This window comes from Pleurodeles waltl, chromosome 3_1, assembly GCF_031143425.1.
Source record: "Pleurodeles waltl isolate 20211129_DDA chromosome 3_1, aPleWal1.hap1.20221129, whole genome shotgun sequence".
Taxonomy (NCBI): domain Eukaryota; kingdom Metazoa; phylum Chordata; class Amphibia; order Caudata; family Salamandridae; genus Pleurodeles; species Pleurodeles waltl.
The window spans coordinates 1,785,700,659-1,785,724,776 of record NC_090440.1 but is presented as its reverse complement, the minus strand read 5'-3'; the positions used below and the strand labels follow the sequence as shown (position 1 = coordinate 1,785,724,776).

General features: G+C 47.5%; 1 protein-coding gene across 11 annotated transcripts in view; it reads right to left on the bottom strand.

The window, feature by feature from the left end:
* ANKRD44 (ankyrin repeat domain 44) overlaps positions 1 to 24,118 on the bottom strand; it is a 618,040-nt gene that overhangs the window by 100,876 nt on the left and 493,046 nt on the right. For all 11 annotated transcript variants that reach the window (XM_069225839.1, XM_069225843.1, XM_069225840.1 and 8 more), the window contains 2 exons: positions 11,695 to 11,911; positions 4,399 to 4,486 (listed from right to left, as the gene is read on the bottom strand). In XM_069225839.1, coding sequence (XP_069081940.1) covers positions 4,399 to 4,486; positions 11,695 to 11,911 — 305 coding nt within the window. The remainder of the gene's footprint in view (positions 1 to 4,398; positions 4,487 to 11,694; positions 11,912 to 24,118) is intronic.

Below are 24,118 nucleotides of genomic sequence, written 5' to 3'. Positions count from 1 at the left end.
GATTGGTGGTCGAAGTGCGAGTCAGATTTCATAGAGTGGGGGGCATGATGCCCCAGTATAGAAGCAGTCTAAAGTCGCACCTCAGGTATCTGTTGAAGTGTCTGTCACAATTTGAAGGAAAATGAAAAGATGAAGCATGCAGAACATACATCATACATCCAAAATTAAGCAATAACAAGTGCATGACTCCCCGCTCCCCAACTCCCACCCCTTCCCCTTGAAGCATCTGTCACCCTGTAACAAAAAAAGGTTGAAACTGGAACTTTATACTTCATTAGGAAAACATCTGATTGGGGGCGGGGGTGGGAGGGGACACTGCTTTATAAAAAACAAACTATATCAAGGCACTTCTTCTGCAGCCCCTAGCTTCAGTGCACTGCTCGTGGAAGAGGGCTCATTATGGTCCACATTTTTACAGTCAGGATGGTTCCCTGGATCATGGAGTCCCCGATAATGATGGGGAGGTCCTCTGGCCAGTGGAGTCCGGGGGGTGCTGAAGTCAGAGGACCAGGCTACGAGAAAGATCTGAGTCCTCTTGGGGGGGTGGAAGGGGTGGGGGTCACTGTAGTTGGCGACAGGTGTGGTCCGGATCGAGCTGTGGCCATCTTCTATCCATCTCTGCCCAAGATTGGCCTCAATGCTGCATGGTGCTGGGGAGATGTCTGACCCTGAGTGGATCAAAGCAGGGACTCTGAGCAGGCACTTCTATGACTCCTAAGGGATTGGTTAAGTTTCCTCCTTTGCTTGGGCAGGGGAGTCGGATTTTTAGATTCGTCCATGGCCAAGTGCTTTGATAGTTGGCTGGACAGTCCCCGGAGTTGGCAGTCTTCAGTGAGCCATTGCCAGGCCTCTTTAGGGACATCAAAAAAATGCAACTTGTTGTCGTGAATGACCCGCAGCTGGGCCGGGAACAACAGACAATATTGAAACCCCATGGCTTTAAGTTTTTGCTTAACATCTGTATGATTTTCCTTGCACCTCACAGGTGTAATCAGGAAACGTAAGAACTTTGGTGCTGTCGCAGCGGAGGTCCAGCTGTCTACGGGCCTCCTCGAGGACCGCGTCTCTGTAGTTGAGGATGCGTGGAATGATGGGTCTAGGTGGGTTCCAGGGGGAGGCCTGGGGACCAGAGCCCTATGAGCCCTCTCCACTGCAAACCAGGGTGACAGGAGGTCCGAAGGCATCGAGAACCTGATCCATTTTTCTACAAAGTCTGCTAATTTCCTGGGGTCGGCACCCTCGACCCCCTCCAAAAGACCCACCACGTGCAAGTTGTTGCACCGGGAGCAATCCTCAGCGTCCTCAGCTCACCTGTGGAGTTCAGCGGTGCGGGTGAGTAGCGAGGATACTTGGGATTTAAGTGTTGAGAAGTCATTTTCCACCATGGATATTCAGGATTCAGTTTCAGCAATACGCGCAGTAGCATTTCTGAGATCGTGGTGCAACAATGCCACGTCCATGCGCACTTCTCCGATCTTCATTTTGACCACAGCCTGGGATGACTGGATGGCTTGGGGTGTAGCCGTAAGTTCAGTGTCCTTTTTGTTAGGAGCAGGCTGGCTGCCGACAGCCCCGGTGGTAAATTGATTAATCCATGTTTGGGACGTGGTAGGAGAATGGGTGTGCCTGTCCTTGCCCATTGTGACAATGGTTCAGTGGTTGCTGCGTGACCCTCAGAGTGGAGAAGGATCACCAGCACTCTCTGGGATATGATCACACAGACCAGCAGCTCTGCCGGGGTCACACCACCAGCCCAGGGAGGCGCAAGCACACCCCACGAAGACTCCGGCACCAGGCCCCACCTAGAGAGCCTAGGTCCCCTGTAGCGCTCAATTCTGTGGCCAATGAATGGTAAGCTCTGCCCCCCTGGGGCAGCACTTCAACTGGCGGGATGTAATTTCACTCCTTCACCACATCACATCACAGGGGGGAAAAGGAGAGAGGGGGAGGGACCCCTCCGAAGCCAGGAGCTCGGTTGCAGAAGCTCAGAGGACTCAACCACAAGTCACGCAAGGCCCCTGTACCTCCACATGACAGTCGCATGACCCCTGCAACCTCGGGCAAGAGTGTGTCCCCAAAACAAGGTGTGGATACTTCAGACACTCTCAGTCCGGCAATTCTTCATACCACAGTGGTAGTCAGGGTCAAACGGCCTTTCAAATGGCTGGGCGGTCCACCGAAGACTCCAGTGCCCAGCGAAGACTGGTTGCCACCTCAGCCCCACTGGGCACCAAAGAAGAGGGGGCCTGAGAGGCCGACCACTGCTTGGCCCCTTGCACCATAGACTGCCGCCAGCAGAGTGCATCTCAGTGCTCCAGCCACAATCGGCCGATGCGATGGGAGAGAACAAAGTTTGTGTGGCCCTTGGGGGACAGCCAGGACGGGGGGAAAGTGCACCGCCAAACACTCACCCAGCTCTACCACAAGGGCTGCAGGGCATGTCCAGGATGGGTGTCACGGCACCCATAGACTCCATCCAGTGGGGGGGGGCACTGCACGTCTGCCTCCCCTCACCCCGCTCTACTTCCCTGTTTGGGGGTTCCAGCCCCCTCCTCTGGTGAGAGCCTCGGTCCTCCAGGCTCCCTCGGCCCAACCTCCCCACATGCCTCCGGTCCTCTCGATGCAGCCCAAGGCGCTGCTTCTCGGTCCTCCCGGCAGAGTCCACGGGCTCGTTATGGCTGGCAGGTAGAATGGGGGAGAGTGAGCGCACTGCCAAGCACCCACCCGGCCTCACCCCGCAGGCCCCGTGACACAACAATGCCCCGGCAGCGCAGTGCACACTGTCTAGATCCAGCGTGGAGAGGAGGCTCCATGCGTCTGCCTTGCCTCACCCTGCTCCAGTTAGACTGTCATGGGCTCCCGCCTCCTGCTCCTAGTGTGAGCCCCCCCTCCTTCTGCCTTCATTGGGGCAGGCCGCACGTCTGGGGCAGACTGCCCCTGGTCTCGGGATCAGCTGCGGCCCATTCTCTCTGCATGCTTCACCTTCCCGATGCAGTCCCAGGCTCCACTCCTCGGCTCACTTCACTCATGGCCTCCTGGGGGTTCTGCAGGCTCAATCCTGGTGGCAGGTGGAACTGGGGGGAGGGTGTGCACCGCCAAGCACTCTCCCGACCCTCTCCCATGGGCCGGGGGCCACGATGAGGCCCAGGCGGCTCGGTGCACGTTGTTTCGGCCTCGTGGGGAGAGGAGGCCCCGCTCATCTGCCTCCCTCACTCCGCCTTGGATTACTGTGGTGGGCTCCCACCCTCCTCTGGACAGGCCGCAACTTAGGAACAAGGCCGCCCCACACCTCGGTTGTGGCCACGTCCCTCCTCACCAAACGCTGCAGGCCCTCCCGAAGTGGCCCCTGGTGCCGCTCCTTGACTTTCACACACGAGTCCACTCGGGAGGCCCGCAGGTTCGTTCTGGGTCTTGATGGCAGCTCTTGTGCCAGATTTGTGTAGGATTAAAAGGTTGCCCAAGAGGAGCTCTAACAGACTGAGTCTGCCATGTTGGTCTGGCTGGCCACGCCACGAAAAACGTGTTATGAGTAAGCACTTAAGAATGTATTTTTCTCTTTGCTGGTCTGGGATGCGAGCACGTACAGATAAAATCCAGGCATTGTTGGTATGCAATTTCACAATGTAGCACTCTGAAATGGGATCTGGTTACTATGACTTAGACCGAAGAGTTTGGATAACTACGAGAGGCTATGATTTACTGCACCAACCGTGCACAGCCCACATTAACCATTGTGCTATATTGGTGGGCAGGAAATGTGATTCCTGAAAATGTATATTTGGACCAGAGCACTCATCCCATCCAAATGCAGTGCAAACTTCACAAAATGGTGACATTCGGAAAGGATGACAACTGTCCATAACTGCAAGCTTCAGGCAAGGTGTGGAACCCTGCACACTCAAAATGACAGACTAAGAGTGTGGTGCAGTCTCCCAGAAATGGCTGCCTGTGTGTCGTAAGGACTCTAAAAAAGGAGACATTCCATATGGAGTGGTGTGGTCCAGGATCAGTGGATGGAAGGGAATCTGCTCATTCATCGTAGATGGAGTTAAGCCAGAAGTAGCATGGAAAGTGCATGGCCACGTACATTATTTGCTGTGATGTCACTTGGTGGATAATATAGGATTGCTTTAGTTATAACAGCCAGAAGTAATACTTTATTACTTACTTTATAACACAGTATGGTTTTTGTTAATAAATTATAAAAAACAGTTTTCAATATCAAGTAATGTATGCATTTGTCTTGATTGTAAGCCAGTGCCTTTCTGTAAAGGAATCAAATAAATAGAGCGAAAAAAGGATCTGTAATTTCTTAGCCTGGCGTAAGCAGTTTTAATTCCACACCTAATTGTTCCTTTCATGAGCAAACTGTCCATTTAGGAGAGTTGTTGTACTTACACTGCACAGTGCAAAGGAGTGAAAGGGTTGCCATCAAATTGCCGCAAGGATTTCTGCTCCATTAGTACTTCCAGACAATTTTCATGACCTTCAGGAGAAAAGATGATGATATTTAACAATGGCAAGAAAGCAGTGGCATGATATTTAAAGGTAATTTACAGCAATATATTTTTGTGCATCCATTAATACGTAACAGCTGTCATTAACTTGTGGGTTTTCCACAGCACTCAAGGTTTGTACAGCAAAGAATCAAATTTCCGGCCTGTAATAGTACCACTAGTTTCTTGCTATCAGTGAAGATGTTATTTATTAAATATCATTATTTATCCCCAGGGTAAGCCCTCTTCAACCCATATGGTCAGAGTTTCTCCCTCTGAAGTGGAGCCCTGACAACCAGTTTAAGCAAAGAAAACGTCTCGTGCATCCCAACCCAATCCCATTTGTGAGCCCTCGGACGCCATCAATTGGTGCTGGTGATGCTTGAAAACAAGTTGTGCAGGGCTTTGAGTGGATTGGGTCCTTCCGGGTCTCAATCCCGCTGGACACTGAAACGAGTCCTTATCGGGCCCTGTACGCATGTCCCTACCTTTAATGGCAAATCACTGAACAATTTCAGAACAATGAATATAAAAAACTTTAAGGTAATCTCTTATCAGCGCTTTGGTTCCTGTATATATTTCACGGTTAGCTCACTCTTGCATTTTTTAAGAATGTTAGCTATTTCCAGGATGTTGTGTTTCTGTATTTTTTTGTGTAGCATGTACCTCTTGATTAGTCTGTACTTTGAATCAAGTCACCTCATAATGGGCCATGATTGTGAGCTCTGAAGTTGAAGCTGATGTCAGTACAGGTTCCTCACAGTGCCTGTCAGTATGTCAAAATAGGTGTTCAGAATATATTAGTCACCCAATCACTGCCCTCTCTGCAAAGCGCACAGAGCCAAGAGTCAAGTATTCCACTTGCAATTGTGATTATGTGCAAACGTGTGACGTAGGAACAAAGTTGATAAAATATTGACAATGCGAAAGTATAAAAGAAATGCAGTGCTTGCATCTGAGTGTGTGTGTGTGTGTGTTTGAGAATGGTGAAGAGAAAGAGATGCTAGGAAGTGCTTTCGGGAGAGAGTAAAAAGAGGGTGCTAAAGAGGAAAGGGAAGATCTGTAAGATATGGAGATAGACGAGATGTGGAAAGAAAAATGGTATGCATGAACACAAAAAGGACATTACAGGAGTGATTGAGACACCCTGAAGGCAACTACCATTTTGCACAGGCCTCAGTAATTTTCAATTCACAGTCTCATCATTTCAGAATCGAAACATTCTCAATATTATGAATCATTGTTGGTACTCATTTACCTTAAACACCTAACACCCACTGACAAAGCCAATAGTCCTGTATGGTTTTACGTGTAGATCCGCTGCTGTGTTATATATCTGTATGCAATAACAGAAAGCTCAGACAGGAACCAAAATATCAGTTGGGTGGCACACTATAGGAATCACAGAAATATAGCTTACATGTTTAAGCAACACCCGTAATTACATATGCCATGCCCCCTTTAGTAACCGTGCAGTTTTTTTTCATCCCACTCGAAACTCTGAATTTGCTTTAAAGTTTGTAATTCATCAGATGAATCCTTGAGTGTTGCTGTAGGTTTGTAATACATAGTACCTGTTATGTGTGTACCACTGAAGGCACGCTTGGTCGAGTTTTCAACACATAATGAGCACTACTGAAACCAAACATTTCAGCTATTTCTCTCAGGGGGCCCAGAAAGACCACTGTGCGCTGTAAAGTCAAGTCTATTTTTCCTTTAGAAACGCATAGAAATGTTAAATGTTTTCAAGCACAATGTTTTACACCTGATGGTAGTGAAGGTAATAAGAGAATATACTCCAGTGTCTAATGTGAAATCGTTTTTTTTCTTCTCAGAAAATAGTCTTCTCTTCACAGAAATCTTGGTATGACCTTGTAAATTATCTTCAATGGTCTTAAATGTTACAACCACCAGGTGCCCCAAGAGAAAGCAGAGAGAAGAAAAGCTAAATCCTTCTTTATACCACCTCCTGACTGTTCAGAAGTATGTCCATCCTATACCTATCTTTCCTTCCTTTAAAGGGTCCAGATAGGTGAATTACAACCCACGGACTGTTCTGATGTCCTGTTAATCCAGAAGTCCAATGCAGGCATCCCTCAGCAGAACCGTGAGGAGTGCCTGAGAATAGCTAATGTTCGCTCCAGACACTACTGAGCTCCATTCAGAGACCACCACCGCCCGGCCTTTAAATTGGATGAAAAAAGAGGAGGGGGTCTTTAAAAGGGGTGTGGTCTAAGAAGCATAACTAGGATTCGTTTCCAAGAAGCGTGGCCTATGTAATTGAGTGTGTGGCTTAAAACATGTAACTTAGGATCCTACTTTTCATATAGCTCCCCTTGTGACCAGTATTATTGATGCCTCTCTGAGCTTTCTGCTATTGCATCCAGACATATCGCACAGAAATGGACATGCACCTAAAAAAAGCATGACCTATTGGCAAAGCCAATAAGTATGGCTTGTTCACAGTATCAGCGAAAGGAGGAACAACAATGTTTTTGTTGTGAATAATTAGAATTTAAAAGATTTCAAATCCGAAAATATAAGACTTTGATTTAAACATTTATGAAGTCAGAGAAAGGGGTAGTGGGTTTTAGAATGTCTTAGACATTTCAGCTAATTTCTTCACACGACTTTCCTCTGCATTCTCTCGGTTAGATACTTACACCCCTTTTCTCCTCGCCTCTTCCTAAAAAACCCTTCTGCATATCTCACCCCTCATCTCTTTCCATTCACTTAGAAGCACTGTTTTTTCTTTTACTTTCTCCCTGTCAATATTCTGACAGCTTTGTACCTCCTTCAAACACTTTAATATGGAATCACGATAAGCACATGTGACTTTTGCCTTGTGCGAACCGCAGAGCGGCCAAGGATTTGATGAGCATGAATTCTGAATATTTTTATGATCCACTGACAGTCACTGTGAGAAACTGGCACTGCCTTCAGCCTCAACACCACAACTCTCAATCTTGGTCTGTTATAAACACCCACCCACAATCTGAATTCACAAAGGCACCTAGAAGCGACTCATTTCGCAGTTCGCATAATACAGCACTAGTGTGCTGCAAGGAAAAAAAACTACAGAAAAAAGCAACCACTCTTATAGAATGCAAGAATAAGTAAAACACGTGCAATATAAACAGGAACTAAAATGCTGGCATGTATTGTCTTAACAGTGTACATTGTTCAGAAATCGATCACAGCCTTGGTCTATCAAGTTGTGGTAATGAATATAGGACCCAACAGGGACCAGTTTCAAGGTTAGTTTTTAATTGCTGGCAGGTCTGCAGCCTGGAGGGATCCGGCCCACTGTCAAGCTGTGGCTGCTGCCATATCTCACTGCCCCTGGGTACCATCGAGGGTGGCTGAATGAACTGGCAGAGCAGCCTCACAGATGGAAGGCACAGATGGGAAGGACCAGAAGCAAGGAAGACATGACCAGTGTAAGGATGCAGGGCAAGGGTGGCAGGGAGGGCGGCTGCATAGCCGGAAGAGAGTGGAGCAGGAGAAGCAGATGAGAGACAGTCTATTCAAGAAAGGGGAGAAAGGGACACAAAAGAAGGCTCCTGTCTGTGGGCAGAAATGCCACACACATGGCCAGTTTTAAATGTTAGTGGTAAGTATACTCGGGCCAGGAGTGACACAGTGTGCTTACCAATACTATGATGGTCCGTCCCATGAACTTAAAGGCAGGCGAACCTAAGTGCCTCCCATGGTGAGAAGGGCATAGTTATTTTTTAAAATTTGCAAACTCAAATACCATATTTGGGTTTTTGTATTTAAAAAAAAAATAATAACTTTAGAAACTTTGCTGTATGATCCCGTCATATCTGAAGAAGTCCCAGGGCAAAGTTTTAATGCATTCACAATTGCTAAAAATGAAAGTCGGCCTGACAGACATTTCTACATTTGGTGGTCGGAACCTCCGGCAGGGTAACAGAATAATTCACTCCATTGCCCTGGCAGAAAATGACCCGACTGCCAAGAATTAAGTCAAGCCCTAAGTTCTGCATGCAGTGGGGCCTGTCATGTGCCCAAATCCGCCCAGCCATATCAGCATTTTTTTTTGTTGATAAAATGGAATTCAATTAATTTCCACGCTTAAATGAATTCCGCCAGAGACTGACCCCATCTTGCCTATGCGTGGTGCCTTTCTAGAATGATCTGCCACCTTCTTGTTTTAAATCTGGACAGCGACATATCGAACTGAGGTGGGGAGTGTCATTCAAATGACATTTCAGGTGGAAGTGGAAAGAAGGCTCTAGGGGCACTTGAGGGAACCCTCTTTCTCTATTTGATGAGGAGGAAAACTTTGCAAGTAAAAGGAATCGAATGTGTAAGAAGACCCCTTTTTGTATGTTACTGTGAAAACAGATTCAAGGTTCACCCACCCAGGGACAGAAGGAGAAAGCGCGAGGAGACAGTTTGGGGTGGGTTTCACCAGAAAGGGATGCAAACGCAGGAGGGAGAGAGGGGTGCAATGGGTTGAGAAAGAAAGAAAATGGGACGTTAGACCGGAGAAGAGAGCAAAACACGGAGGCAAGAGGGAGAGAAACAGAAGAAGAGGAAAGCTGAAACATGGAGTAAATGAGAGGGAGAGAAGCAGAGACATGCACTGAAGGATGGCTACAGAAAGGAGGGAAAGGGGAAGGGGGAGGAAGATAAGAGGTAGGAGAGACTAAAGAGAGGAAAAATGTATGAAAGGATGATAGAACAAGGCAAGAGCTCAGTACAGGGACAGTCGAGTGGAAGTGAGAATGTAGAAAGACAGAGAAGGAGCAGTGAATGACTGATCAAATGATGGGGAAAGGAAGGGACGAGAGGGGGGTTAAAGGGAAGGGAGACGAAGTGAGGCATGATAAAGTGAGTGAAGGGAGGGGTAGAATAAGGGATTGGTAAAGGGAGAGAGCAAGAGAGAAGAGTGGGAAGCAAAAGTAGAGAAGAGGAGACAACGAATGGTGAGAAAAAAGAATGAATGATGAAGCAAAGGAAGGAGAGAGTAAGGCATGTTGGAAATGTCCAGCTCTGTAAGAGCACGAGATCATACACAGTGCTGCGCGTGATCTACCTTAGTTCCACTGCGGCCCAGCAGTCTAGAGCGTCAGGCAGAGGTTGGTGGAATTCCAGGCTCACGTGCCAAATCTAGAGGGGTATCTAGTGGTAGACATAGTATGGTAAAGGAAACACCACAGATTGATTCCCCTCTGGTTACAGCTTGGCCTCCAGAAATAGGAGAATTTTCTGTTACCTTCAGTCTCCAATTCTGGTGCTCGCCTGCCCAGTGCCACAGCTGAACAGGCCCCTTCACTCAGCTGGTTCACCTTTGGAAGCCTGTGGTGCTCAAAGGATTCACAACACTAGGACAACATCCTTTCAAAACCCGTGGGAAAGTGCTTGTGTGCAAAGCTAGGGGTCGGATAGAGCGGGCGGTCACCGAGTGATGCAGAGCACTAAATAGGACCCAATGAAATCTAACATGAGCTGCTGGGCGCAGACTGAGGGAGAAAGAAAGGCAGAGACGGGAAAGACAAAGTACAAGAGCAAGGAGGATGGTGAGAATAGGAAAAGGTGTAGAGCAAGGAAGATTGGCAACGACAGAGAAAGAGAGGCAGAATGAGGGTGGAGAGAGACAGACAGATAGACGAGCATGCAGAATGAGACGAAGAGGGGTAGAGAAAAGGGGAGTGACAGACATGAATCAATTAGAATGATAAAGACAGAAATTCATACACATGCAGGCACCGGGTGAGAATGTGAACGTATAGGTGAAAAGAGGGAATAGAGAGACTGATAAATGTCAGAAAGGGTAAATAAGGGCTGTGTTTGTAAGTTGGAGAGAAGCAGGGTAAATGCACACATAAGATCTAGGATGTAAAAGAAAAGGCTGGAAGTGGGGCGCGTTTGGGTCCTACTGCAAATTGCATATTCAGATCATGTCAAGATTACAAAAGTAATAAAGTACCAAGCTGCGTGAGACACCCCCATACATCACATGCAGGGAGGCTTCTGTGTGACAACCGAAGGGAAACCATGAAGGACCTGGAGGGCACAGCCGTATATGCCTAAGGGTTAGCAGGGGGTCTGGTACCCACCGAGGGGTGGCAGTCTAAGGGTGGACTGATATTCCTGTTCCACAATTAATGGGTACATCAGTGATCCATAAGTGACAAGCACTTCAGGTACATGTGACTGAGTAGGAGTTTCCGTGTAAGAGTGAGCAAGAGCTACCAGGCTGAAGTTTGATCAGGGATGACACATGACCAGAGGGTAAGATGCATTCCACAGGCACCAGAGAGTGAGCAGAAGCCTAGGGGATCTTAGTCTGAAATAGAGCCTGTGGGGACTTGTGGGTGGAAATGAGCTGAAGTGTCCAGTTGGTGAGTGGTTGTTTTGGGGGCTAACTAATGGTTAACAATGCCTTAGGGGGAGCAGTTCCCCGGGGGGAAACAGAAGCCTTCAGACCTAATTATGAACATAAGCCCCATGGATCTGATTGATTGATTGGAAATGAGGATCCATAAACATGAGCAGGAGCTTTAGCGCCTCATGGCAGGCAGAGGATTCAGGCATCTGAGGGCGAGCATGAGCTAAGCCATCTAAGGGTGAGCAACAGATTCGGGGTCCTGATGATGAACATGTATACGGAGCTGGAGATGGGTTTCAGAAGTATGATTGAACTGCAGTGGGAAATAGTGTGTCCAGTCTTAGTCAAGTAGACTAACTACAATGTTTAACATGTTTCATTTACCGCAGATTTCTCCCAAATGTAGGCACCTAATACTAACCCAGACATGTTTCATGAAAGGTCGTACTCTGCAACGTGCGCCGCTTTTTTGGGACTCCTGAGCCTAATGTTTAGTCCCAATCTGACCCCCTACACTGGGCACTGTACTAATGACTCTGAGATTACAGCGGTCACATTTAGCTGGCAAGGGCCCAAAAGAGTCCTCAGTTCAGAAGTATGTCTTGTATCACCGAGCTCCGGAGCACCCTGACCATCCATTGACTGAGGGAACCGTCTTTGTGGACGTTTTGGAAGACATTTAACACTTGGTTGTTCCCACAGATGGAGGTGATGGTAGCTGTTGTGCTTTGCTGTTTGGTCACCTCAATAAATCGTAGATGCTTGTGCTCTCTATAAATATTAAATAACATAAAATGGAATATGTTAGAATACTGCAGCATTCATACAGTAACTTACCATTATAGCAGGCCCAGTGCATTGGAGTGTAACCTTGATTATCTCTTAAGCTGCAGTCGCCCTCTGAAAGTGCTATTTGTAACAACTCGCTCAGCCATGTGGCGTGACCTCGAGCCGCGGCATAGTGCAAAGGGGTCCTTCCTCGTACATCCTGGCACAGTATGGATGCCTCTTGATCCAAGAGCATTTGAACACACTCCTCGTGACCTGTCATGATCTGATGTAAAGAAACATTTAAAAAAAAAAAAAAAACTTTAATCCAGTCAACTGACTTGCCTCCTTGCTCTGCCAAGTCATATGCCTTATGCTGCATGATTAAGAACAGTATTAAAAAATAACAACCGATCTAGCACCCATTAAGCTAAGTACCACTACACTAATAAGAGACAGATAGCGTAACCTTCTGCCATTTAAGTGCAATTATGCACCACAATTTGCACCGAGTAGTGCAAAGGAACATTTGCGCTAAGTATCGTGAGATGAAATTACTCACCACTAATGTCGTTCTTGCATCAAGCTGGTGCAAATCTGATTTAGTGCAAAAATCTATGCACATGTAAAGTCTAGCAGTGCAAACCTCACATATGGACGGCTGTAAGCCAAGCCACTCTTGGTGTGTGAGCTATATTAGGCTATAAAAACGTACATTTATCTAGTGAAATGTACGCACGCGAGAACTGATTAAACAGCAAAGTTCAAACATTTGGTAACATTGTATCTGAACCATAGATCTCCCTCTTGAAGTTCTGTACAGACACGTGTGGACAGTGAACATTTTGAAATAGGTAGCAGACAGGTACCCCCGACCCTGAATAATTGCACTAGCCACCGAGAAGCCATGAACAAAACCCTTAGACCTACCTTTAAAGTTCTAAATTATAAACGAATGTTTCCTATGAAGTTATTTAAACTTTAATTCAAATACCTTTATTGAATTAATAAAACAAAATAATGTCGAGCAAATCGAGACTAAGCACAATTCCAATATTCAGTGCAAATACCAAATAACTTTTAAATGTGGACACTTAGGGCCAGATGTAGCAAAGGTTTTTACCCATTCTGTGTCTATGGGAAAAAGTGTTCGTACATATGGCCCTTAGTTTGCACATTTTTATTCTTAATCAATCACTCTGTAAAGTTTTAAAAACAGAACCTTTGTAGGAAAATTGTTTGTGAAAATATATTGAGAAAGGCAGTTTTCCTTGCAACCCTCAGTGATTATGACTCTGTCCAGCAAAAAAGGGCCAGAAAATATGTGCAAAAAGATCAGTCTGCAGTTTTACATCTGAAACTGCAGCTCGTTCCTAGGTACAAATAATCTTTAAGCCATGCGGTTTCTGGTGGACCTCATAGCAAGCAGATAGCCAAGATACTGCAGAGCCTTTAAAAAAGCAACAAGTACCTCTCGTCCTTCCTGAAAAGATTAGTACTGGCAAGGTAATGCCTAAGATCTCGTTTCGAGTGAACTCATGGAGCCTTCCTCTGCCTTGAAAGCAAGAGTATTGTAGAAGGAAGCCAACTGAGGAATAGTGTGAATCATGCGAACATAGGAGATAACGGATTAGAAAGATTCTCCCCCCTCCATAAGTGCTGGATACCTCTTTCGGAAGATGGTGAGCAGGGACGCTCACAACAAAGGCATGATGCTTTTTGTCGATAGAATGACAACAAAAAAGGTAGTCTTCTTATCAAATATTTTGTGTCCTATTAATGAAGAGGATCAGAATCTGGACCCATTAAGTATGCCCTTGCTAGATCCAGGTCCACCCTAAAGGGCGGAACTAATGGAATGCCACACTAAAGTTGTTTGATTAACTAATAAGGTTAAGGCAAAGGAAAGAAAGATCCCTCAGATAGGGAATTTGTTAAAAATCAACAGGGTCAGGGGATAGCTGTGATTACATATCACACCGATACATTTTGCAGATACCTCAAAACTTTGTTTCTATCAAAAACATTACACTAACTTCAAACTCAGAGTTTGTCTCCCTTCTTGGTCTTCCTTCCTTCACACTTTTCATCCACCCTGCTTAGTGTTTTGCCTGGAAATCTTGTGCTATTTTGAGCTTCATAAATGCCCACAAAAATAAACAACTAAATAATTGAAGCACTGTGTCAACGGCTGGACACAAAGTTGGTCTGTTGTCTGCCCTTTAAATGTGCCCGAGGAAAGGGTGACTTCTCCCAGTAGCCACGGTGCCACCCTGCACAGACTCGTGTATGTGAACGCGACAGGTGTCTCTTTTAAAGGGTCACAGCCAAGAAGAATACCGCACAGAGAATAATAAACTTCATTAGCAATCTGAAGGCATCCCACTCCTGACACATGAAGCGACAAGCCAGAGCTAAACAGGATAACTGGTCCAGAGTCTGTTGATCTACAAGGACGTGGATTCAAAACTGCTTAGATGAAAATGATCGCAAAAACTCTACCAGGCAACATAATAGGGCAGTCTCACATGGGACGATCCAAATCTGCTAAGAAAAATCAAGGACAAAAATGTATTGCAAGGGGCATTGAGTAACGTAACATCTGAAACAAATGTGCTGCAATGCATCCATGTTTCTAAGTGACTTTTATATGCCATAACCAGCAAATTACCTCAATGGAAGAGGCTGCCAAGACCAGGAATCATCTGCTCTGGTTACCTCCTATGATCATGGAGCGACAATCTTGGTCCCTCATGTCAAGCCTAACACCATAAGAGTCTCAGTATTTAAACTTTAAGATCTGAAGATCTATGCGAAGTGTCACACTCTTCCAGTCCCTTCCAGAGCTACAAAGATTTTTGTTGTTTGGTCAAGCAAAAGTCAGAAGTAACTTAAAGAGCACATTGCATGCATTAAGAGCATGAAATAAAGGGTGGACCCAAAAAGAATGATCTGGGTTATTATTGGAACCTCCCCTTTGACGAGCCACTGACCAGCTGTCTAATTGCTTTTCTAGTGACTTAAGACAGCATATGTCACGATCAAGGCCCTGTGTAGGAAGTTGGCTCTGTATGTGCTATTTCAAAGTAAGGAATAGCATGCACAGAGTCCAAGGGTTCCCCTTAGAGGTAAGATAGTGGCAAAAAGAGATAATACTAATGCTCTATTTTGTGGTAGTGTGGTCGAGCAGTAGGCTTATCCAAGGAGTAGTGTTAAGCATTTGTTGTACATACACATAGACAATAAATGAGGTACACACACTCAGAGACAAATCCAGCCAATAGGTTTTTATATAGAAAAATATCTTTTCTTAGTTTATTTTAAGAACCACAGGTTCAAATTCTACATGTAATATCTCATTCGAAAGGTATTGCAGGTAAGTACTTTAGGAACTTCAAATCATCAAAATTGCATGTATACTTTTCAAGTTATTCACAAATAGCTGTTTTAAAAGTGGACACAGTGCAATTTTCACAGTTCCTAGGGGAGGTAAGTATTTGTTAGGTTAACCAGGTAAGTAAGACACTTACAGGGCTTAGTTCTTGGTCCAAGGTAGCCCACCGTTGGGGGTTCCGAGCAACCCCAAAGTCACCACACCAGCAGCTCAGGGCCGGTCAGGTGCAGAGTTCAAAGTGGTGCCCAAAACACATAGGCTAGAATGGAGAGAAGGGGGTGCCCCGGTTCCGGTCTGCTTGCAGGTAAGTACCCGCGTCTTCGGAGGGCAGACCAGAGGGGTTTTGTAGGGCACCGGGGGGGACACAAGTCCACACAGAAATTTCACCCTCAGCGGCACGTGAGCGGCCGGGTGCAGTGTAGAAACAAGCGTCGGGGTCGCAATGTTAGTCTATGAGAGATCTCGGGATCTCTTCAGCGCTGCAGGCAGGCAAGGGGGGGATTCCTCGGGGAAACCTCCACTTGGGCAAGGGAGAGGGACTCCTGGGGGTCACTTCTCCAGTGAAAGTCCGGTCCTTCAGGTCCTGGGGGCTGCGGGTGCAGGGTCTCTCCCAGGCGTCGGGACTTTAGGTTCAAAGAGTCGCGGTCAGGGGAAGCCTCGGGATTCCCTCTGCAGGCGGCGCTGTGGGGGCTCAGGGGGGACAGGTTTTGGTACTCACAGTATCAGAGTAGTCCTGGGGTCCCTCCTGAGGTGTTGGATCGCCACCAGCCGAGTCGGGGTCGCCGGGTGCAGTGTTGCAAGTCCCACGCTTCTTGCGGGGAGCTTGCAGGGTTCTTTAAAGCTGCTGGAAACAAAGTTGCAGCTTTTCTTGGAGCAGGTCCGCTGTCCTCGGGAGTTTCTTGTCTTTTCGAAGCAGGGGCAGTCCTCAGAGGATGTCGAGGTCGCTGGTCCCTTTGGAAGGCGTCGCTGGAGCAGGATCTTTGGAAGGCAGGAGACAGGCCGGTGAGTTTCTGGAGCCAAGGCAGTTGTCGTCTTCTGGTCTTCCGCTGCAGGGGTTTTCAGCTGGGCAGTCCTTCTTCTTGTAGTTGCAGGAATCTAATTTTCTAGGGTTCAGGGTAGCCCTTAAATACTAAATTTAAGGGCGTGTTTAGGTCTGGGGGGTTAGTAGCCAATGGCTATAGCCCTGAGGGTGGGTACACCCTCTTTGTGCCTCCTCCCAAGGGGAGGGGGTCACAATCCTAACCCTATTGGGGGAATCCTCCATCTGCAAGATGGAGGAGTTCTAAAAGTTAGAGTCACCTCAGCTCAGGACACCTTAGGGGCTGTCCTGACTGGCCAGTGACTCCTCCTTGTTTTTCTCATTATTTTCTCCGGCCTTGCCGCCAAAAGTGGGGCCTGGCCGGAGGGGGCGGGCAACTCCACTAGCTGGAGTGTCCTGCTGGGTTGGCACAAAGGAGGTGAGCCTTTGAGGCTCACCGCCAGGTGTGACAATTCCTGCCTGGGAGAGGTGTTAGCATCTCCACCCAGTGCAGGCTTTGTTACTGGCCTCAGAGTGACAAAGGCACTCTCCCCATGGGGCCAGCAACATGTCTCGGTTTGTGGCAGGCTGCTAAAACTAGTCAGCCTACACAGATAGTCGGTTAAGTTTCAGGGGGCACCTCTAAGGTGCCCTCTGTGGTGTATTTTACAATAAAATGTACACTGGCATCAGTGTGCATTTATTGTGCTGGGAAGTTTGATACCAAACTTCCCAGTTTTCAGTGTAGCCATTATGGTGCTGTGGAGTTCGTGTTTGACAGACTCCCAGACCATATACTCTTATGGCTACCCTGCACTTACAATGTCTAAGGTTTTGTTTAGACACTGTAGGGGTACCATGCTCATGCACTGGTACCCTCACCTATGGTATAGTGCACCCTGCCTTAGGGCTGTAAGGCCTGCTAGAGGGGTGTCTTACCTATACTGCATAGGCAGTGAGAGGCTGGCATGGCACCCTGAGGGGAGTGCCATGTCGACTTACTCGTTTTGTCCTCACTAGCACACACAAGCTGGCAAGCAGCGTGTCTGTGCTGAGTGAGAGGTCTCCAGGGTGGCATAAGACATGCTGCAGCCCTTAGAGACCTTCCTTGGCATCAGGGCCCTTGGTACTAGAAGTACCAGTTACAAGGGACTTATCTGGATGCCAGGGTCTGCCAATTGTGGATACAAAAGTACAGGTTAGGGAAAGAACACTGGTGCTGGGGCCTGGTTAGCAGGCCTCAGCACACTTTCAATTGTAAACATAGCATCAGCAAAGGCAAAAAGTCAGGGGGCAACCATGCCAAGGAGGCATTTCCTTACACAACCCCCCCCCAAACGAAAGAGGATGAGACTAACCTTTCCCAAGAGAGTCTTCATTTTCTAAGTGGAAGAACCTGGAAAGGCCATCTGCATTGGCATGGGCAGTCCCAGGTCTGTGTTCCACTATAAAGTCCATTCCCTGTAGGGAGATGGACCACCTCAACAGTTTAGGATTTTCACCTTTCATTTGCATCAGCCATTTGAGAGGTCTGTGGTCAGTTTGAACTAGGAAGTGAGTCCCAAAGAGGTATGGTCTCAGCTTCTTCAGGGACCAAACCACAGCAAAGGCCTCCCTCTCAATGGCACTCCAACGCTGCTCCCTGGGGAGTAACCTCCTGCTAATGAAAGCAACAGGCTGGTCAAGGCCATCATCATTTGTTTGGGACAAAACTGCCCCTATCCCATGTTCAGAGGCATCAGTCTGCACAATGAACTGCTTAGAATAATCTGGAGCTTTTAGAACTGGTGCTGAGCACATTGCCTGTTTCAGGGTGTCAAAGGCCTGTTGGCATTCCACAGTCCAGTTCACTTTCTTGGGCATTTTCTTGGAGGTGAGTTCAGTGAGGGCTGTCACAATGGATCCATATCCCTTCACAAACCTCCTGTAATACCCAGTCAAGCCAAGGAATGCCCTGACTTGAGTCTGGGTTTTTGGAGCTACCCAGTCCAGAATAGTCTGGATCTTGGGTTGGAGTGGCTGAACTTGGCCTCCACCTACAAGGTGGCCCAAGTAAACCACAGTTCCCTGCCCTATCTGGCATTTGGATGCCTTGATAGAGAGGCCTGCAGATTGCAGAGCCTTCAAAACCTTCTTCAGGTGGACCAGGTGATCCTGCCAGGTGGAGCTAAAGACAGCAATATCATCAAGATAAGCTGTGCTAAAGGACTCCAAGCCAGCAAGGACTTGATTCACCAACCTTTGGAAGGTGGCAGGGGCATTCTTTAAACCAAAGGGCATAACAGTAAACTGATAATGCCCATCAGGTGTGGAGAATGCTGTTTTCTCTTTTGCTCCAGGTGCCATTTTTATTTGCCAGTACCCTGCTGTCAAGTCAAAGGTACTTAGAAATTTGGCAGCACCTAATTTATCAATGAGCTCATCAGCTCTTGGAATTGGATGGGCATCTGTCTTGGTGACAGAATTGAGCCCTCTGTAGTCCACACAAAACCTCATCTCTTTCTTTCCATCTTTGGTGTGAGGTTTGGGGACTAAGACCACTGGGCTAGCCCAGGGGCTGTCAGAGCACTCAATTACTCCCAATTCCAGCATCTTGTGGACTTCCACCTTGATGCTTTCCTTAACATGGTCAGACTGTCTAAAGATTTTGTTCTTGACAGGCATGCTGTCTCCTGTGTCCACATCATGGGTACACAGGTGTGTCTGACCAGGGGTTAAGGAGAAGAGTTCAGGAAACTGTTGTAGGACTCTCCTACAATCAGCTTGCTGTTGGCCAGAGAGGGTGTCTGAGTAGATCACTCCATCTACTGTGCCATCTTTTGGGTCTGATGACAGAAGATCAGGGAGAGGTTCACTCTCTGCCTCCTGATCCTCATCTGTTACCATCAACAGATTCACATCAGCCCTGTCATGGAAGAGCTTAAGGCGGTTCACATGGATCACCCTCTTGGGGCTCCTGCTTGTGCCCAGGTCCACCAGGTAGGTGACCTGACTCTTCCTTTCTAGTACTGGGTAAGGGCCACTCCATTTGTCCTGGAGTGCCCTGGGAGCCACAGGCTCCAGAACCCAGACTTTCTGCCCTGGTTGGAACTCAACCAGTGCAGCCTTTTGGTCATACCAAAACTTCTGGAGCTGTTGGTTGGCCTCAAGGTTTTTGGTTGCCTTTTCCATGTACTCTGCCATTCTAGAGCGAAGGCCAAGTACATAGTCCACTATGTCCTGTTTAGGCTCATGGAGAGGTCTCTCCCAGCCTTCTTTAACAAGGGCAAGTGGTCCCCTTACAGGATGACCAAACAGAAGTTCAAAGGGTGAGAATCCTACTCCCTTCTGTGGTACCTCTCTGTAAGCGAAAAGCAGACATGGCAAGAGGACATCCCATCTCCTTTTGAGCTTTTCTGGGAGCCCCATGATCATGCCTTTTAATGTCTTGTTGAATCTCTCAACCAAGCCATTAGTTTGTGGATGGTATGGTGTAGTGAATTTATAAGTCACTCCACACTCATTCCACATGTGCTTTAGGTATGCTGACATGAAGTTGGTACCTCTGTCAGACACCACCTCCTTAGGGAAACCCACTCTGGTAAAGATACCAATGAGGGCCTTGGCTACTGCAGGGGCAGTAGTCGACCTAAGGGGAATAGCTTCAGGATACCTGGTAGCATGATCCACTACTACCAGGATATACATATTTCCTGAGGCTGTGGGAGGTTCTAGTGGACCAACTATGTCCACACCCACTCTTTCAAAGGGAACCCCCACCACTGGAAGTGGAATGAGGGGGGCCTTTGGATGCCCACCTGTCTTACCACTGGCTTGACAGGTGGGGCAGGAGAGGCAAAACTCCTTAACCATGTTGGACATATTGGGCCAGTAGAAGTGGTTGACTAACCTCTCCCACGTCTTGGTTTGTCCCAAATGTCCAGCAAGGGGAATGTCATGGGCCAATGTTAGGATGAACTCTCTGAACAGCTGAGGCACTACCACTCTCCTAGTGGCACCAGGTTTGGGGTCTCTGGCCTCAGTGTACAGGAGTCCATCTTCCCAATAGACTCTATGGGTTCCAGTTTTCTTGCCCTTGGACTCTTCAGCAGCTTGCTGCCTAAGGCCTTCAAGAGAGGGACAGGTTTCTTGTCCCTTACACAGCTCCTCCTTTGAGGGTCCCCCTGGGCCTAAGAGCTCAACCTGATAAGGTTCAAGCTCCAAAGGCTCAGTTCCCTCAGAGGGCAGAACTTCTTCCTGAGAAGAGAGGTTCCCTTTCTTTTGCTGTGTTGCAGTTGGTTTCCCAACTGACTTTCCTGTTCTCTTGGTAGGCTGGGCCATTTTTCCAGACTCCAGCTCTACTTGTTCACCCTGTGCCTTGCACTGTGCTCTTGTTTTTACACACACCAGTTCAGGGATACCCAGCATTGCTGCATGGGTTTTTAGTTCTACCTCAGCCCATGCTGAGGACTCCAGGTCATTTCCAAGCAGACAGTCCACTGGGATATTTGAGGAGACCACCACCTGTTTCAGGCCATTGACCCCTCCCCATTCTAAAGTAACCATTGCCATGGGATGTACTTTTCTCTGATTGTCAGCGTTGGTGACTGTGTAAGTTTTTCCAGTCAGGTATTGGCCAGGGGAAACCAGTTTCTCTGTCACCATGGTGACACTGGCACCTGTATCCCTCAGGCCCTCTATTCTAGTCCCATTAATTAAGAGTTGCTGTCTGTATTTTTGCATGTTAGGCGGCCAGACAGCTAGTGTGGCTAAATCCACCCCACCCTCAGAAACTAGAATAGCTTCAGTGTGGACCCTGATTTGCTCTGGGCACACTGTTGATCCCACTTGGAGACTAGCCATACCAGTGTTACCTGGATGGGAGTTTGGAGTGGAACCTTTCTTGGGACAGGCCTTGTCTCCAGTTTGGTGTCCATGCTGTTTACAGCTATGACACCAGGCCTTTTTGGGATCAAAGTTTTTACCCTTGTACCCATTGTTTTGTGAAGAGGCTCTGGGCCCACCCTCCTGTGCAGGTTTTTGGGGGCCTGTAGAAGACTCTTTACTATTTTTAGTTTTGGATGTCTCATCACCCTTCCCCTGGGGAGTCTTTGTGACCCCTTTCTTTTGGTCACCCCCTGTTGAAGTCTTGGACACCCTTGTCTTGACCCAATGGTCCGCCTTCTTTCCCAATTCTTGGGGAGAAATTGGTCCTAGGTCTACCAGATGCTGATGCAGTTTATCATTGAAACAATTACTTAACAGGTGTTCTTTCACAAATAAATTGTACAGCCCATCATAATTACTTACACCACTGCCTTGAATCCAACCATCTAGTGTTTTCACTGAGTAGTCAACAAAGTCAACCCAGGTCTGGCTCGAGGATTTTTGAGCCCCCCTGAACCTAATCCTGTACTCCTCAGTGGAGAATCCAAAGCCCTCAATCAGGGTACCCTTCATGAGGTCATAAGATTCTGCATCTTTTCCAGAGAGTGTGAGGAGTCTATCCCTACACTTTCCAGTGAACATTTCCCAAAGGAGCGCACCCCAGTGAGATCTGTTCACTTTTCTGGTTACACAAGCCCTCTCAAAAGCTGTGAACCACTTGGTGATGTCATCACCATCTTCAAATTTTGTCACAATCCCTTTGGGGATTTTTAACATGTCAGGAGAATCTCTGACCCTATTTATATTGCTGCCACCATTGATGGGTCCTAGGCCCATCTCTTGTCTTTCCCTTTCTATGGCTAGGAGCTGTCTCTCTAAAGCCAATCTTTTGGCCATCCTGGCTAACAGGAGGTCATCTTCACTGAGAGCATCCTCAGTGATTTCAGAAATGTGGGACCCTCCTGTGAGGGACTCACTATTTCTGACTAACACAGTTGGAGACAGGACTTGAGGGGTCCTGTTCTCCCTATTTAGGACTGGAGGAGGGACACTAATTTCTTCCTCTGTGAGGTCATCATCAGAGGGGTTGGCTTTTTCAAACTCTGCCAACAGCTCCTGGAGCTGAATTTTGGTAGGTCTGGAGCCAATGGTTATTTTTTTGATATTACAGAGAGACCTTAGCTCCCTCATCTTAAGATGGAGGTAAGGTGTGGTGTCGAGTTCCACCACATTCATCTCTGTATCAGACATTATTTTGCTAAAAGTTGGAAGACTTTTTAAAGAATCTAAAGCTGTTTCTAGAATCTAATTTCAAACCTTTAACAAACTTTTAAACTCTAAAAGACAATGCTAAACAGGGACTTAACACACAAGGCCCTAGCAGGACTTTTAAGAATTTAGAAAAATTTCAAATTGCAAAAATGAATTTCTAATGACAATTTTGGAATTTGTCGTGTGATCAGGTATTGGCTGAGTAGTCCAGCAAATGCAAAGTCTTGTACCCCACCGCTGATCCACCAATGTAGGAAGTTGGCTCTGTATGTGCTATTTCAAAGTAAGGAATAGCATGAACAGAGTCCAAGGGTTCCCCTTAGAGGTAAGATAGTGGCAAAAAGAGATAATACTAATGCTCTATTTTGTGGTAGTGTGGTCGAGCAGTAGGCTTATCCAAGGAGTAGTGTTAAGCATTTGTTGTACATACACATAGACAATAAATGAGGTACACACACTCAGAGACAAATCCAGCCAATAGGTTTTTATATAGAAAAATATCTTTTCTTAGTTTATTTTAAGAACCACAGGTTCAAATTCTACATGTAATATCTCATTCGAAAGGTATTGCAGGTAAGTACTTTAGGAACTTCAAATCATCAAAATTGCATGTATACTTTTCAAGTTATTCACAAATAGCTGTTTTAAAAGTGGACACTTAGTGCAATTTTCACAGTTCCTAGGGGAGGTAAGTATTTGTTAGGTTAACCAGGTAAGTAAGACACTTACAGGGCTTAGTTCTTGGTCCAAGGTAGCCCACCGTTGGGGGTTCCGAGCAACCCCAAAGTCACCACACCAGCAGCTCAGGGCCGGTCAGGTGCAGAGTTCAAAGTGGTGCCCAAAACACATAGGCTAGAATGGAGAGAAGGGGGTGCCCCGGTTCCGGTCTGCTTGCAGGTAAGTACCCGCGTCTTCGGAGGGCAGACCAGAGGGGTTTTGTAGGGCACTGGGGGGGACACAAGTCCACACAGAAATTTCACCCTCAGCGGCACGGGAGCGGCCGGGTGCAGTGTAGAAACAAGCGTCGGGGTCGCAATGTTAGTCTATGAGAGATCTCGGGATCTCTTCAGCGCTGCAGGCAGGCAAGGGGGGATTCCTCGGGGAAACCTCCACTTGGGCAAGGGAGAGGGACTCCTGGGGGTCACTTCTCCAGTGAAAGTCCGGTCCTTCAGGTCCTGGGGGCTGCGGGTGCAGGGTCACTCCCAGGCGTCGGGACTTTAGGTTCAAAGAGTCGCGGTCAGGGGAAGCCTCGGGATTCCCTCTGCAGGCGGCGCTGTGGGGGCTCAGGGGGGACAGGTTTTGGTACTCACAGTATCAGAGTAGTCCTGGGGTCCCTCCTGAGGTGTTGGATCGCCACCAGCCGAGTCGGGGTCGCCGGGTGCAGTGTTGCAAGTCCCACGCTTCTTGCGGGGAGCTTGCAGGGTTCTTTAAAGCTGCTGGAAACAAAGTTGCAGCTTTTCTTGGAGCAGGTCCGCTGTCCTCGGGAGTTTCTTGTCTTTTCGAAGCAGGGGCAGTCCTCAGAGGATGTCGAGGTCGCTGGTCCCTTTGGAAGGCGTCGCTGGAGCAGGATCTTTGGAAGGCAGGAGACAGGCCGGTGAGTTTCTGGAGCCAAGGCAGTTGTCGTCTTCTGGTCTTCCGCTGCAGGGGTTTTCAGCTGGGCAGTCCTTCTTCTTGTAGTTGCAGGAATCTAATTTTCTAGGGTTCAGGGTAGCCCTTAAATACTAAATTTAAGGGCGTGTTTAGGTCTGGGGGGTTAGTAGCCAATGGCTACTAGCCCTGAGGGTGGGTACACCCTCTTTGTGCCTCCTCCCAAGGGGAGGGGGTCACAATCCTAACCCTATTGGGGGAATCCTCCATCTGCAAGATGGAGGAGTTCTAAAAGTTAGAGTCACCTCAGCTCAGGACACCTTAGGGGCTGTCCTGACTGGCCAGTGACTCCTCCT